Source organism: Neopsephotus bourkii, unplaced genomic scaffold (assembly GCF_033783945.1).
Source record: "Neopsephotus bourkii isolate Nb327-2 ecotype Australia unplaced genomic scaffold, CSIRO-AGI_Nbou_v1 NB_838, whole genome shotgun sequence".
In the NCBI taxonomy this organism is placed as follows: domain Eukaryota; kingdom Metazoa; phylum Chordata; class Aves; order Psittaciformes; family Psittacidae; genus Neopsephotus; species Neopsephotus bourkii.
In genome coordinates this window covers 3,467,147-3,484,204 of record NW_026901334.1, presented here as the reverse complement: position 1 = coordinate 3,484,204, position 17,058 = coordinate 3,467,147, and the positions used below count along the sequence as shown (strand labels likewise).

Below are 17,058 nucleotides of genomic sequence, written 5' to 3'. Positions count from 1 at the left end.
TATCCGATCCAAATGTACAGGAGGAGCGGGGCAGCACCCGTACCTCTGCTCCAAGCCCAGCCTCCGGCCCTCCTGCTCCTCTGTGTTCAGAGCCCGGTGGATTTTCTATGGGGAACAAAGGATGCGTGAGCCGGGGAGCGGATGAGGATGAGCGAGGGAAGGGGGAGCAGCAGCACCTGGCTCGTGTGCAGCCAGTAATTGAACTTCTTCTTGCGCTTGATGCGGGGCAGGACGAGGCGGTAGAAGACGTGTTCCCCCAGCGAGGTGAGCAGCGAGGTGCTGAGCCCGATGCAGAGCAGCACGAAGAGCCCGGAGAAGTGGTAGATCCCCATCTGCAGGGTCTATGGGGGGAACAAAGGGGAAGCGGTGGAGCTGGGCTCTGTGGGGCTCAGACCCCCAGAACCATCCCCTCCACAGCCCCATCATGAGCCCAGCACCTCGGTGACGGCGAGGACGCGCTTCCCGCATGGCACCATCTTGTACCACTTGTCATGGAGGAGGTCGATGAAGCCGGAGGACTTGTACCAGCTGATGAGCTTGGAGATGTTGGAGGTGAGCGGTGAGTTCTGTGGGAGGCCGATGCCATAGCCTGGCCCCGGGGACAGAGCGCTGGGGAGCTGGGGAGCAGGGCAGCGTCCCCCCGGCATGGCCCCATGGGAGCCACGGGCAGAGCACACACATATGGGCACATATGGACACATAGAGACACGTATGGGCACATACAAATACATACAGACACATACGGACACATACAGACACATATGGACACATACGGACACATACAGACAGATATGGACACATACAGACAGATACAAATCCATACAGACACATACGAACATATACAGACATATACAGACAGGTACAGACACATGGACACATACGGACACATATGGACACATAGATACACATAGGGACACAGATACACATAGAGACACATATGGACACATACAGACACATACGGACACATATGGACACATATAGACACATGCGGACACATACGGACACATACAGACATATACGGACACATACAGACAGATACAGACACATACGGACACATATGGACACATACTGACATATACAGACAGATACAAACACAGACACATACAGACATACAGACACATACGGACACATACGGACATATACAGACAGGTACAAACACATACAAACACATACGGACACATATGGACACATAGATACACACAGAGACACATACGGACACATACAGACACATATGGACACATACAGACATATACAGACACATACGGACACATACAGACACATACAGACACATACGGACATATACAGACATACAGACACATACGGACACATACAGACAGATACGGACACATACAGACATATACAGACATACAGACACATACGGACACATACAGACATATACAGACACATACGGACACATACGGACATATACAGACAGATACAAACACATACAGACACATATGGACACATACGGACATATACAGACACATATGGACACATACGGACATATACAGACAGATACAGACACATATGGACACATACGGACATATACAGACACATACAAACATATACAGACACATACAGACACATATGGACACATACGGACACATATGGACACATACTGACATATACAGACAGGTACAAACACAGACACATACAGACACACACAGACACATACAGACACATATGGACATATATGGACACATACTGACATATACAGACAGGTACAAACACATACAGACACATACAGACACATATGGACATATACAGACAGGTACAAACACATATGGACACATACGGACACATATGGACACATAGATACACATAGAGACACATATGGACACATACAGACGCATACAGACACATACGGACACATACAGACACAGACATGTACAGACACATACGGACACATACAAATACATACAGACACATACAGACACATATAAATACATACAGACACATACAGACATACACACATACAGACACACGCAGACACACACACACAAACACACACACACACACACAAACACACGTACAGAGTCCTGTACCCCCCCAGCTCCCCCATGTCCCCCCAGACCTTCAATGGCGAAGGGCTTCCCCACGGTGAGCAGTTTGCAGTCGGAGTCAATGGAGACCTCGTAGTCCAGCAGCGACTTATCCATGATGAAGGCGTTGAGCTTGGGGGGCTCCGTCCTGCACCAGCACAGGGGCACCCTCAGTAACGGGGATGCAAGGGGATGGGGGACACCCCCCCCCACCCCAAAACACAGTCCTGGCCCCTCACTTGAGCATGGTGATGCCGGCGGGGGTGTTGGGGACGTTGTGGCGCCGCATGTGCTCGTGCATCTCCGGGAAGCTCTTCTTGATGTACTCCTCAGCGCTGCTCTCCCACACGGTGCCGAAGCAGAAGCCCTGCGAGGGGTGATGCAGCTGGAAGGAGGCAGCAGAGCATCAGTGGGGAACAGCCCCAGCTCCCTAGGGATGCATCCCAAGGGGGCCTTTAATGCGCTATCCCATTGGGGAAGGTGCAGCAAGGACCTTGCTCCCACCCCATCCAAAGCAACCTGGACCTTATCCCACCTTTGGGTCGTGGATGCCCGAGAGCTCCTCAAAGGTCTTGTCCCCCACCATGACAGCGGCCAGGTTGGCCGTGTAGCTGGAGAGCACCAAGAGGCAGAAGATGGCCCAAAGGTTCATGAGGAAGCGGCCGGTGCAGCACTTGGGGGTCTTGCTGGACACGGTGCGCCCAAAGAGGATGGCGTAGCAGAGGTTGAGGGCTGAGGAGTAGGAGAAGATCTTCATGCGGTTGCGCCCGAGCGGGGTCATGCCATAGGGGCTCTTCCACTCGTATAGGGTGAGGAAGAGGGCTGTCATGTGCAGGGCCACGAAGATGCCCACCCACATGGTCCAATGCAAAGGCCACATGAAGGCCCCGATGGGCGACGCCGTGTCCTTGGTCCTCACCAGGATGCCCAGGCTGGTGGAGAAGAAGGGGCTGGTGAAGTCGATGACTTTGCTCCGCGCTGAGTTGATGCTGAAGGAGGTGACGGCCATGTGGGCCGTGCCGCTGAGCAGGTCCCCCACCAGCCCCGTCCAGCGCCCGTTCTTCCAGGCCCCGTACTTCCCATCGCCCACGATGTAGAGCTCAAAGGCAAAGCTCAGGTCCTCCGCCAGCTTCTCCAGCAGGTCGATGCAGTACCCGTAGCAGCACTTCTTGTACGCCCGCGGCACCGAGCCGTTGCCGGCACCCAGCTCCTCAAAGAGGGCATCCAGCACAGCCGAGTCGTTGGTGCCGGGGTCCAGGCAGAGCTGCCCAACGGGGCAGCTCTCATCCTCATCCACCTCCCTGGTGAACACGAACGGGTGCTCCACCAGCGTCACCACGCGCAGCCGCCGCCGGTTCCCCGCTGCCGCCGCCGTTGCTTCACCGGGGCCGTGGCGCTGGTTCTGCCGAGCACCCTCCTCCAGCTCCAGCCTCCCCCGGTGCCACGACCCCACCGTCCCCCAGGCCGGGGTCCCCCGTGGGTCCCGCTGCAGGCGCCACACGTGGAAGCGCTGCTCCGGCCGCACCAGCACCGAGCTCTGCACCCGCACCGGCCCCGTGTGCCCGTGGAAGGAGGCGTTGGACAGGAACCTGGAGGGGAAGGGGATGGGGGCCGTGAGCCCCGTTCAGGCACTGGCAGGGCCGGGTGTTATTGATGGTAATGACAGTATCACAGTATGTTAGAGATTGGAAGGGGCCTCAAGAGATCATCTAGTCCAATCCCCCGTCCTCATGACACTCCCCCTTTATATATTTACATGCACTAATAAGGTCACCCCTTTATATATTTATATACACTAATAAGGTCACCCCTCAATCTCCTCTTCTCCAAACTATAGAGACCCAGCTCTCAGTCTTTCCCCATAAGGGAGATGCTCCGCTCCCTTCATCATCTCAGTTGCCCTGCGCTGGACTCTCTCCAGCAGGTCCCTGTCCTTGAACTGAGGGGCCCAGAACTGGACACAGTATTCCAGATGGGGTCTCACCAGAGCAGAGTAGAGGGGAAGGAGGACCTCTCTCGACCTACTAACCACCCCCCTTCTAATACACCCCAGGATGCCATTGGCCTTCTTGGCCATGGTAATGGAGCAACCGTGCTTGGGAAGCATTAAAGGAGATGGGAAGTGACATCCACAGTGTCCTCTGCAGCTCTGCACCCCCCTTCCCGGCACCCCAATGTGATGGAACCAGGGAAAGGAGCACCCCAGCACCTCCCTTACCGGGACAGGATGAGCCCCGGGGCCTCGCCGCCCACCGGGCTCCCATTGCTGCAGTTCCCCGTGGTGTGCAGCACAGCAGCACCGGGCCACGTGCGGGATGCGCTGCCGACGGCGCGGGCCACCAGCTCCACCACGTCCTGCACGAAGAGCTCCAGCGGCGGCGGGTTGAGCTCCCCGTAAGCCAGCAGCCCCATGGGCAGCCCCTCGGTGTGCAGCTCACCGGGGCTGAGCGGGGACCCCAGCACCCAGCGCAGCTCCTGCGGCACCAGCCCCGACTCCTCGGCCGTGCGGAAGATGAGCCGGGCGCGCTGCAGGTCGCAGCCCAGCATCAGCACCGGGCTGGAGAGGGCCTTGAAGTGCTCCCGGTGCTGCTGGAGGTAACGGGATGCTCTGGGCTCATCCAGGTAACCGAGGTCCAGGATGGTGCGGAGCAAGAGCTGGGAGCGATGGGCCCAGAGGCTGAGGAAGCCGGAGACGTCCCAGGGGTGGCAGAGGACCAGGTTGGTCTCTTGCCAGTCGTTGGCCTGCAGGATGCTCACCACCACGTCCACCAGTGTCTCCAGTGAGCTCTGCCGGTCCACGTGGAAGTGGAAGGGGCTCTGCAGACACAGAGGGGTTGTGGCTGTGCCCCTGCCCACGGGAAGAGCCCAAAGGCAGCTCCAGCCACGGTCCCTTCCCACCCTGCCCGTGCTCTGCCCGTTCCCTGCCCCATCCAGCAGCAGGGGACTGAGGGGATCCAGCACCGGGACTGGGGCTTTGGGGATGCAGGGATGCTGGAGGAGCCAGGGAAGTTGCCTTGGGCTGAGAGCTGGGATGGGGCTGGGATAGAGTCGGGCAGGGGGCCATGAGAGATGAGATGGGGGCTGGGATGGAGCCAGGATAGAGCTGGGATGGGGGCTGGGATAAAGCCAGGATGGGGCTGGAACGGGGGCCAGGAGTGGGCTGGGATGTTGCTGCGATGGGGGGCAGGATGAAGATAGGAGGGGACCCGGAATGAAGCTGGGATAGACAAAGGATGGGTGCTCAGGATGCGGGTGGCAATGGGGGTGCGATAGGGCTGAGATGGAGCCAGGACAGAGTTGGGATGGAGCCGGGATGCAGCAAGTGCGAGGAGCTGGGATAGAGCCGGGGCTGGAGCTGGAATCAGGCTCGGGACAGGAGCCGGTTTGCGGCTCGCTTTGGAGGGAGATGGGAGCTTGGATGGAGCCGGCCCGGGGTCCTGCTCCCGGTGCGGGGGGTGCGGGTCCTACCTGCGCTGGGCCGGGCAGGAGCCCGCGGGTGTCCCTGATGCTGAGCACGGGGAGCTGCAGGGCGGCGGCGAGGAAGTCGAGCAGGAGCAGCTCCCTGCGGGACCGGGGCAGCGCCAGGACGGCGGCAACGCCGCGCCCCGCCAGCGCCCCGCAGAGCCACCGCACCAGCGAGTGCGGGTCCCGCGCGGCCGGGCCGCCCGCTACCACCTCCAGGCTCAGGTTCCAGGGCAGCGGCGTCCCCCCGGGGCTGGCACCGGCACCGGCACCGATGCTACCGGTACCGGCGGCTCTGAGCAGCGCTGCGCGGAGCCGGGCTCGGCGGGGGGAACCGGGCGGCAGCAGCGCCCCGAGGCGCACAACGGGGCCGGTAGGGGGGGGGCCCGGGACGCGGCAGGGCTGCGGGTGCCCCCCCGCAGCGCCCAGTGCCGCCAGTAGCCACAGCGCCCGCAGCCCCGCCATGAGCCCGCAGCCACCGGGTCCCGCCGCGCTGAGCCCCGACGGGGCGGGCAGGGGGAGGGAGCGGAGCGGGGCGGGGCCGGGAGTGCGGGGGGGGGGGCTCTGGTCCTGTCCCGCAGCCCCCGGGCACAGCAGCAACGCGGGTGAGGTCCCCAGTGCGGTCCCATCGGCACCTTCCTCCTCCTCCTCCTCCTCCTCCTCGCCCCCGGACTGGACCCCCCCATCCCTCCACAGCCTCAAAACCGGGGGGGGCTGCAGGGCTTTGGAGCCTTCCTCCTCTTCAGGGGTCACCTCCTCATCACCCCCTGGGAAACTGAGCCCCGGCCCCAGGAGCGCAGACACGGGGGGGGGGGGACAAGGAGGATGCGAAATCCATATGGAAAAGAGAGGGATGGAGCCAGGGACCAGCTGGCAACAAGTATTGATCACTGGGCAGATCCAATGAGTCACAGCTAATGAATTACCCCTGCAGAGATGGGGAGGGGGGGCAGAGTGAATCCTGCCAGGGCAATGGGAACCCCTCATCAGGGGGCGCTGGTCCCCCCCCGGAACAAGATCTCCATTGTGGGACCCGCAGCAGCTCCTTCCCACAGGATAAAGCGCAGGTGGGTGAGTGCTGGGGACGGGGGGAGCAGGCTCTGGGTATGAACCTGCCCCCCAAAACCCGGCTTCTGCCTGGGGGCAGCACAGGGAGCCCCATCCAGCACCGCAACCCCACTGCTGGGTGACTCCAGGCTGTTTGTATGGAAGGGGGGGGGATGCTCCCAGCTCCCTGCTGCAGCCACTGGACGTGGATCCAAACTGGCAGGAGCAAAGTAGGGGCAAACGGGAGCAAAACGGTGGTTATTAAGCTAAAAGCATTATCTAAGGCACTGTCAGGAGCCAGGGCCCTGCTCCATCCCCGCAGGGACATGAAGGGACCCATAACTGAGGATGGAGCAGCGCTGCTTCCCTCCCATAGGAATTGCCTTCCCCATGGCCAGAGCTGGGTTACAGAGCCCTGGCACCAGCAGCAGGGGGTTGAAAAGAGAAACCTGAGGCACTTTTCACTATAAAAACCAACTCTTTTATGTAAAAAATAAACCTAAACAGAACCCACCCTCACCCCCCCCCTCGCTGCCATGCTCGTGACAATACAAAAGGCCGAGTCCCCCACCAGAACACCCCAAACCCAAAGTAGCTGGATCCAAATATATATAAATCATCACGTTACGAGATTGGAAATAGCACCCGTGGCCCAAAACCACCCCCTGCACCCTGGGGCAGAGTCCTGGTCCCCCTGTTCCCCCCTTTCTCCAGGAGCAGGAGCTGCTCAGAAAGCTGTCACAAGAGTGGAACGAGCCCCAGTGGGTCCCGGCTGTGAGGGGTGCAGCGATGCCAAGCAGCATTCCCAAGGGTGGGATGAGTGGAAGGGGTCTCCAAACTCCAATCTCACACTGCTGTTTAGGAGGAAGCCCACGCTTCCATCTGCACCGCAGGGCCAAGTAACAAAAAGAACAGGGAAGAGACAGGGAAAGAGCATCCTGAGCCCCAACCTCGGAGCCGGGGCCGCTCCTCCTGCATCCGGATGCTCCGAGTCTGCCCCCAGCAGCGGATCGGGGCTGACAACGGTCCCCACGTTATCCCCGCAGCCCCAGGCCCGTGGCACCGGGCCCAGCTCCGTGCATGGTGTGGGGCAGGCGTGTGCAGGAGCCCCGGGCAGGCTGGGGCTGGTCCCCAGGGCAGGGAAGAGGCAGAGCTGGGGCAGGGGGAACGGGATGAGGGCAGTGGCTGCCGCTTCATTTGGTGGGTTTGGTGATGATGCGGGCGGAGAAGTCGAAGAGGTTCTTGTTGATCTTCCGGAGGGTGCTCACCTCCTCCTCCAGCTCACTCACCTGGATCGTCAGGTGCTCCTGGTCCCCCACCAGGTTCTGTACAAGGGAAACAACACAGGGAAGCATCAGACACCCGGCAAGGGGATGCTGCGCACCCCAACCCTTTGGTTCGCTCCCTCCTTCTGCTCCCAGTGGACTCCAGAGCTTGCACCTCCCATCCCCAGCCTGCACAAGGCCCCAAGAGCTGGTTCAGCTGCAGAGGACCCCCAGGAGGTCTGCACCAGAAGGACTCCACTTCCCCATCATCTCGGAGCAGCTCTCACCTTTTCCCTTGTGGAGTACATCTGCGAGTAGGTTCTCCTGGCCTTCTCCAGGTAGCTCTCTCCAGACTCCTGCAGGGATCAGACAGGAGGGACTGAGACAGGCGACACAGGTCCGCTCCCAGTGCTCCCAGGCAGGGTTCCCTGCTGGAGCAGCCAAAGAACACCCCCTCTCCAGCCCCATGGGACAAAGCAGAAACAGAGCAGGGTACGGCCAGCCCTGCAAACAGCACCCGACAGCTCCTCCATCAGCTGGGGCAGGACTGACCCTCACCCGGGGGCAGACACTGATAGAGAAGAGCTCTGGGGGCACTGAAAGGTGAGCACCAACAGTGCAGGGCCCCCCTGCATGGGTGCAGCCATGCAGGGACCAAGTGCTCGCAGTGGTGGGGCAGCAGAGCCAGGCCGGGCTGCGGCACAAGGCTGGCAGGACAAATGACTGCAGCAGCCAGGAGGGATTGTGGAGCACGGGGAGGAAGGGGAGGAACAGGCTGTGCCATGCTGGAGATGGGAGCGTGCAGGGCTCAGCTCCTCTGCTGCCACTGAGAGCACTTGGGGGTGATGTTGGGGCTGTTCAGCCTGGAGAGGAGAAGCTGCGTGGAGACCTCAGAGCAGCTTCCAGTGCCTGAAGGGGGCCTATAGGGATGCTGGGGATGGACTCTTCATTAGGGACTGTAGTGATGGGACAAGGGGTAATGGGTTCAAACTGAAACAGGGGAAGTTTAGATTGGACATAAGGAGGAAATTCTTTCCTGTTAGGGTGGTGAGGCACTGGAATGGGTTGCCCAGGGAGGTTGTGAATGCTCCATCCCTGGCAGTGTTCAAGGCCAGGCTGGATGAGGCCTTGGGTGAGATGGTTTAGAGCGAGGTGTCCCTGCCCATGGCAGGGGGGTTGGAACTGGATGATCTTAAGGTCCTTTCCAACCCAAACTATTCTATGATGGCAGCATAGGGGAGATCAGCACAGGCTGTGGAGCAGCACGGAGCATCCAGCACTGCTGTGCCTGGAGGAGAGGGTTTGCAGCCTCCAGCACTGCATCCCCGCATCCCAGTACCTGCTGGTGGAGGCCCAGGCGCAGCGTGAGCCCCTCGCTGCCCTGCTCGTCGCTGCTCTCAGTGCCATGGAGGTGCCTGCTGAACTTGGGCAGGGGTGCACTGGGTTTCCCATCGGGGTTCAGCATGTTGGCAGGGGCCAGCACGATGAAGGCGTTCGTAACCGGACCTGCGATGGGACAAGAGGAGGGGATGGGTTAGCACCCAGTGCTCCTGTACTGGTTCATCCATCACACACCCTCCTTTGGCACAGCTCATGAGCATCTTAATTATTGCACTTACCCACACAGGCTCTCTCCCCCATACCCAAACCCTGTTCGGGTCAGACACAGCAACAGCCCTGCTCTGGTGTGTGAGCACCACACTAAAGCCCTGCCCATCCATCTCCCACCAGCTGCACTCAACAGCACCAAGGGGAAGGTTGAAAGGATCCAGATGCACCTAAGAGGGGGTAGGTGCCTGCCCAGTGTCCCAGCTGGAGGCAGTGGGAATGGTGCAGGGTAACAGAGGGAGCAGGGGAGGGATGAGGCTGCCTGATGCTTTCAGCCTCCGCAGAGATGGACCAAAGCACCTCTGATGCAGACAAGGGCTCCCCCTCCATCATCTCCCCATCTGGCTCGACCAGAGCCTGTCCCAAAGCCTATCCCTGCCTGAATCCCACTGGAAAACCAAAGGCTCTGCCAGCGCTCCCAGCCTGGCCCTGAAGCTGCTCTTTGCCAATGCTTTGCTGTAACAAACCTATGGTTTCCCTCTTGCTCCCTGCCCAAAGACAAGGCAATTGCTGGCTCTCCACAGGCACCCAGCACTGCCTTATCCCTGGCAGCAGGATGTGAAAGGAAGGGACAGGGCAGGCAGAAAGCAGGGCTCTCACAAGACCCCCCCATGGCACTCACAGCCCCAGTGCAAACACAAGTCCCATCTGAGCACCCCCTGTCCCAGTGCAGCAGCTGCCAAGGTGGGCAGAGGGACTGGGCTCAACAGGGAGGACACAAATAATCCAGCTTCCAACTGGGATCCCTGGGCAGGAGGGATCTGCTGGAGCATCCCTGGGCATGAAGGATCTGCTGGAGCATCCCTGGGCATGAAGGATCTGCTGGAGCATCCCTGGGCACGAGGGATCTGCTGCAGCATCCCTGGGCACGAGGGATCTGCTGGAGCATCCCTGGGCACGAGGGATCTGCTGGAGCATCCCTGGGCACGAGGGATCTGCTGGAGCATCCCTGGGCACGAGGGATCTGCTGGAGCATCCCTGGGCACGAGGGATCTGCTGGAGCATCCCTGGGGCAGGGGAAGCACAAAGGAGCTCGGGGATGGTCTGTGCCACACGGTGTTTGCAGAGGGAAGGATGGAGCTCATGCAACAGAAGGGAACTGGGGCCAGGGGGTTTGGGGCAGTGCTGGGACCAGAACCAGCCACACGGGTGACTGGGAGCATCCCTGCCTTGCCCAGCACAGAGCTCATTATCTGAGAGCAGCAGCCCAGTGCCTCTGAGCCCAGGCCCTGCCTCCCCCATCAAGGACAAGCAAACCTTGCAGGAAAAGCTCCCTGCATGTCTCCTGCTGCACAGTCACACTCCTCAAGCCCGGAGCCACGCTCCAACCCCTCTGTCTGTCTGCAGCAGCACCAAGGGGAGGGCAATGCCTCCCGAGCACACCAGGCTGCAGGAGCAGCAGGAGAGCTCCTGCCAGCATTGCCTTGGGGAGGGAAAGGCGCAGGGAATGCACTAGGGGGGCAGCAGGGATGAGCCTGTGCCCATCTGCACTCCCCTGCAGCCTCAGGGCTGGGGGGGGGGTGTTTAATGCCTGATTCTGGTGACTCACCCAGCTCAGATCCTGTTGGCTTTCACCCACCCGGTGCTGGATGGGCGCTGTGCTAGGTCCCCATTAGAAACAACCCTTGGCAGCAAAAGGCAAGCAGGCAGCCTGGCTTGCCCACCTCTGCCCAGAGGAACAGGGTCCCACTGCCACCCCTCTGTCACCTTCTGGCAGTGCCCAGAGAGCAATGTGCCAGCCCCACCAGAAAGAGCAGAGTAAAGGGACTGCAGACCACCATGAGCATGTAAGGAACCCTCTGTTAGCAGCAGAAGGGCTAAATCCTAACTTAGCCTCTGCTCCAAGGCACCTCATTGCTAATCCAAGCTTGCGAAGGTTGGTTTGGGTGCTTTCTTCCCTGCAATCCCAGACAAGAGCTTATATGAGATTCACTTCAGGCCCGGTGAGCTCATGGGTGCTCCTTGCTGGGGTCACAGGGACGGTTTCCTCTCCAGACACATTCCACCCCCATCTCAGCCTCCCCAGGGCTTTGGGTGCGTGTGGGGCAACCGCTCCCTTTGGAAAACAAGGAGGAAGGTGCTGGGTGTCCTCAGTGACAGGGTGAAACCCATGACTCACTCCTGACAGTGCCCAGCGGGGCTGTCAACAGACACAGGCAAGGTCAACCATTGCTCCAGACAGCTGAGGCGTCCCTTTGCTTCCTCTGCCCTTCCTGGAGGCGTGCAGTGATGCCTGAAGCACCCATGGGCGGTGTGAGAGCAGAGGAGGGAAGGCTCCTGGTTGATAAGGGCATGCTTACCTTTGTGATTCATGGTCTTCAGGCACTGCTTGCTCTGGATGTCCCACAGGCGGACGGTTTCATCGTGCGAGCCGGAAAGCAGGAGGCTGCCATCCGTGGACACCGACAGGCACGTCACCTGGTTCCTGGAATGGGGAACAGGGTGTTGCAACCCATGGAGCGCCCAGAAACTGGGGAGATGGGGAAGGAGGTGCTTGGAAAGGGTGGCTGCTCCCTTACCTGTGCCCTTTGAAGACCTTGCCGTTCTCCCGCTCCGTCTGGAAGGTTCGGTCCCTCTGGACCGGCTGCAGAAAGGAAGGAGAGAAGAGGTTAAAGTGGGGATGGCAGCAGGTTCCTCACTGTGTCTGGAGGGGGGCAGAGGACATGGAGGGGAACCCATGCCCTGCAGAGGGGGGTGACAGTGGCTCAGGGTGCAGAGAGCAGCAGCGAGCACTCACCCAAGCACAGAGGTCAACCTGGAAGATGGATCCGTCCATGCCACCGCAGAACATGTGGTACTCGGAGAGATCGAGAGTCACAGCCATGATGCCCACGTCGAAGAGGACGGAAAGCAGGAGCTCCCCAGATGAGACTTCCCAGAGCTGGAGTGAGAGGGGACAGGAGAATTAGGGGTTTAAACACTCAAAGAACACATAGAGCATCCCCTCCTTGCTGTGGATGAGGGAAACAGAGCCCAGGACCAGGCTCCTTGGGACCATCAGACAAGTTTCCCAGGCAGCTCCAAACCCATCCCATGCCCATCCTGCAGGGCAGGAGGAGCCAGCTCCACGCTGCTCTGCTCCTTCCCCTTCCAGACTAAAGGACACGAGGGAGGGAATGAGAGGAGCTGGTCCCAAGGTTCCCCAGGAGAAGAGGGACTGCAAAGGCCCAGCTGGAGGGCAGGTGCAGAGGAACTGCTGGTGTTTGGAGAGGCAAAGCCCATTAGGTCTGGCAGCTCTGAGTCATCACAGAGAGAGCCAAGAAATTCAGCTACTGCAACCCTGCAGGAACTGCTTTAACCCTATGGGGCCCTGTGCCTCTGGGACTCTGCTGGCTGGGACAGAGCTGAGCCTCACCTTCGCTGTCTGGTCCAGGGAGGCTGTGGCAGCTCGGGCCAAGGGGCCTCCAAAGCCACAGCACAGGTCTGTGATGGGGAGGCTGTGTCGGGCCCACACGTGGCGTGGGTCAGGGATCTGGGAGGGCTCTGCCTGCAGCACGCTGTGGGGAGAACAGAGAGGCTTTACCAAGAGCTCAGGCACAGGGGTTCCAGCTGATCCCACCCCCAGGGGGCCGTGGCTGATCTCTTGTTCATACACCCCTCACCCAGACGCTCTCTGTCCCCCAAATGAATGAGCTTGGATGAACTGAAACCTCCCCACAGGCCACTGTTACCTGTAAAGGTTCCACACCAGGGCCAGACAGTCCTTAGCCCCTGAGAGAAAGTGGCTGCTGTCATCTGTAAAGCAGAGGCAGGTGAGGTCCTGGTAGTGGCGGTTCAGGATGGCCAGGAGGTTCCCGTTGGACACCTATGGCAAAGGGAAGGGCAGGAGGACATCAACCAAGGAGCACTGAGGCGCATGGAGTAAGGCAGCGCCCTGCCCTGATGGCTGTGGGTGCAGCTTCATCAGAACCCGGTGTAACCCCCATGTAATTACAGCACTAATTAAGAGCAGAAGGAGGGTGAGCAGAGCTCAGCAGCCTCTGCAGACACCCAGCTCACAAGTCACATGTACAGTTAGCTAAAGCAGTGCTAAAGGATAACTTGGTGTGGAGCTTTGAGGGAGCAACCTCAGCAGCACAGGAAGAAGGAAAGGAAAGGGAAAGGAAAGGGAAAAGGGGAAAGGAAAGGGAAAAGGGGAAAGGAAAGGGAAAAGGGGAAAGGAAAGGGAAAAGGGGAAAGGAAAGGGAAAAGGGGAAAGGAAAGGGAAAAGGGGAAAGGAAAGGGAAAAGGGGAAAGGAAAGGGAAAAGGGGAAAGGAAAGGGGGAAAGGGAAAAGGGGAAAGGGAAAGGGGGAAAGGGAAAGGGGGAAAGGGAAAGGGGGAAAGGGAAAGGGGGAAAGGGAAAGGGGGAAAGGGAAAGGGGGAAAGGGAAAGGGGGAAGGGAAAGGGGAAGGGAAGGGGGAAGGGAAGGGGGAAGGGAAGGGGGAAGGGAAGGGGGAAGGAAGAACAGGCCCCAAAGAACAGACCTCGACCTCACCCAACACTTCCCACCACAGTTTCTTGCCCCCCTGCTTTGCCAACCTGCACCCCCATGGAAGCCACTGTCCCTTGGGGCACCGTGGAGCCCACAGCACCACTCCCATGTCCATGGCTCAGCAAAGCCCCACTGCAGGGCCCAGACCGTGTGGGTTTACTGAGCCCAGAGGGCACAGGCGCAGCTGTGGAGCGGTCAGGATGTGACCCCATCCCTCGTGCCAGCCCCTCACCTCCCACAGGTAGATGCTCTCGGCGACCCCAACCAAGATGTAGAGCCCATTGGGAGAGGCTGTCAGGCAGGTCACTGGCCCGGGGCAGATGATCTTCTGCTGGAGCTGGTCCTGGGGGGAAGAAAGAACACAGAGGGCATTCAGTACATGGGGGGAGATGGGGGGCTCAGGGGTGTCACTGCGGGGCGGCTCTGTGGAAACAGGGATGCTGGTGATGGAGGTCTCTGTGGAGCGAGGAGGATGAGGGGAAAGGGGCCCTCATCACCGAGATGGGGGTCTCCAGTGAGGGGGTGCCTGACCCTGTGCACCAAGGCTCTCTATGGGCAAAGGGGGGGGGGGGGAGCAGGACCCCTACCACCGAGATGGGGGTCTCCAGTGAGGGGGTGCCTGATCCCGTGAACCAAGGCTCTCTATGGGGCAAGGGGCCATGCGGGCAGGGGTCTCCATGGGGGAATGGGACCCCTACCACCAAGATGGGGGTCTCCAGTGAGGGGGTACCTGACCCTGTGGACCAAGGCTCTCTATAGGGAAAGGGGGGGAGCGGGACCCCTACCACCAAGAAGGGGGTCTCCAGTGAGGGGGTACCTTACCCTGTGGACTGAAGCTCTCTATGGGGAAAGGGGGGGAGCGGGACCCCTACCACCGAGATGGGGGTCTCCAGTGAGGGGGTACCTGACCCTGTGGACCGAGGCTCTCTATGGGGAATGGGGCCATGCGGGCAGGGGTCTCCATGGGGGAGTGGTACCCCCACCATGGAGATGGGGGTCTCCAGGAACTTGGTGCCGCAGGGAAAGGCACTGCCCATGGGGACCAAGGCTCTCTATGGGGAAAGGGGGGGTGCGGGACCCCCACCATGGAGATGGGGGTCTCCATGAACTTGGTGCCACAGGGAAAGGAAGTGCCCAAGGGGACCAAGGCTCTCTATGGGGAAAGGGGGGGTGCGGGACCCCCACCATGGAGATGGGGGTCTCCAGTGAGGGGGTGCCTGACCCCGTGGCCCAAGGCTCTCTATGGAGCAAGGGGCCCATGAAGTTGGTGCCATAGTTCCTCTATGGGGAAAGGGGGGGGCGCGGGACCCCCACCACAAACAAGGGGAGGGCTCTCAAGGGAAGGGACCCCCGCTCCATCCCGTCAGCCGCGGCTGGGGGGGGTCCCTCCGGCTCCGAGGCCTCCCGGGCCCGGTACCTTCCTCTGGAGCTCCCAGACGTTGATGTAGCTCTTGCCGAGCTGCGCTCCCAGGAGGTGCTCGCCGCCCAGCAGCGCCAGCCCCCGAGGGCCGCTGTTGCCGCCGCGGTACCCGGGCAGCGCCGAGCCCGAGTGCAGCTCCCAGGCCGAGCAGTTGCACAGCGGCCCCGCCGCGTCCGTCACCAGCGCCACCTCCATGGGCGCCGCCATCTTCGCGGTCCGCCAGGGACAGAGAGAGAGGGCGGTGGATGCCTAGAGCGCCGCCCCGCCTGCTGCCTCAGCCAATCAGAGGAGGCTGCGTAGGGCGGGGCGCGCCCTGGCACCCCGTAGAGACATCCTATAGGGACACCCTATAGGGACACCCCATAGAGAGACCCTATAGAGACACCGTATAGGGACACCCCATAGAAACACCCTATAGAGACACCCTATAGGGGCACCCCATAGAGAGACCGTATAGAGACACCCTATAGGGACACCCCATAGAGAGACCCTATAGAGACACCCTATAGGGACACCCCATAGAAACACCCTATAGAGACACCCTATAGGGGCACCCCATAGAGAGACCGTATAGAGACACCCTATAGGGACACCCCATAGAGAGACCTCGAGCGCTATGGACACACTGTAAAGGATCCCATAACCCTATAGGCACCCCATAAGGACCCCGTGACTCTCTATAGGTATTCCATAGGGATCCCATAGACACCCCAAGCCCTATGGACACCCAGTGTGGACCTCATGGACACCTCGTAGCCCTATGGACACGCTGTAAAGGATCCCATAACCCTATGGATACCCCCTAGATACCCCATGGACACCCTATGGGCACCCCACGAGGACCCCGTGATCCTCTATGTATTCCACAGGGACCCCATGGACACCCCCAAGCCCTATGGACACTCCGTGTGGATCTCATGGACACCTCGTAGCCCTATGGACCCCATGCAAAGGATCCCACAACCCTATGGGCACCCCATAGGGACCCCATAAATATCCTATGGGCACCCCATGAGGTCCCCATGGCACTCTATAGGTATTCCATAGGGATCCCATAGACACACCAAGCCCTATGGACACCCTGTGTGAACCTCATGGACACCTCACAGCCCTATGGACACGCTGTAAAGGATCCCATAACCCTATGGACACCCCATAGTGACCCCATGGACACCCTATGGGCACCCCACGAGGACCCCGTGATGCTCTATGTATTCCACAGGGACCCCATGGACACCCCCAAGCCCTATGGACACTCCGTGTGGACCTCATGGACACCTCGTAGCCCTGTGGACCCCCATGCAAAGGATCCCATAACCCTATGGGCACCCCACAGGGACCCCATAAATATCCTATGGGCACCCCATGAGGTCCCCATGACACTCTATAGGTATTCCATAGGGACCCCATGGACACCCCAAGCCCCATGGACACCCTGTGAAGGACCCTATAACCCCATGGGCACCCCACAGGGACCCCATGAGGACCCCATGACACTCTATAGGTATTCCATAGGGACCCCATGGACACCCCAAGCCCCATGGACACCCTGTGAAGGACCCTATAACCCCATGGGCACCCCACAGGGACCCCATGAGGACCCCATGACACTCTATAGGTATTCCATAGGAACCCCATGGACAACCCCAAGCCCTATGGACACCCTGTGAAGGACCCTGTAACTCCATAGGCACCCCACGAGGACCCCATGACGCTCTATAGGTATTCCATAGGAACCCCAT

General features: G+C 60.0%; 2 protein-coding genes across 2 annotated transcripts; both read right to left on the bottom strand.

Moving 5' to 3' along the window:
• Positions 1-214: 214 nt before the first annotated feature.
• Positions 215-5,969, bottom strand: GRIN3B (glutamate ionotropic receptor NMDA type subunit 3B). The gene is made up of 7 exons (XM_061356136.1): positions 5,511-5,969; positions 4,261-4,859; positions 2,578-3,631; positions 2,282-2,427; positions 2,075-2,190; positions 484-589; positions 215-341 (listed from the first exon to the last, which is right to left on the bottom strand). Coding segments are annotated over exons 1-7 (2,481 nt in total). The 3' UTR covers positions 215-340.
• A 1,736-nt stretch (positions 5,970-7,705) lies between these two features.
• WDR18 (WD repeat domain 18) lies at positions 7,706-15,566 on the bottom strand. Its single transcript, XM_061356135.1, has 10 exons — positions 15,314-15,566; positions 14,129-14,239; positions 13,096-13,229; positions 12,780-12,921; positions 12,162-12,305; positions 11,944-12,008; positions 11,725-11,849; positions 9,156-9,322; positions 8,104-8,172; positions 7,706-7,876 (listed from the first exon to the last, which is right to left on the bottom strand). Exons 1-10 carry the CDS (start codon positions 15,521-15,523, stop codon positions 7,745-7,747), a joined length of 1,299 nt encoding a protein of 432 aa, XP_061212119.1. The 5' UTR covers positions 15,524-15,566; the 3' UTR covers positions 7,706-7,744.
• Positions 15,567-17,058: the final 1,492 nt, after the last annotated feature.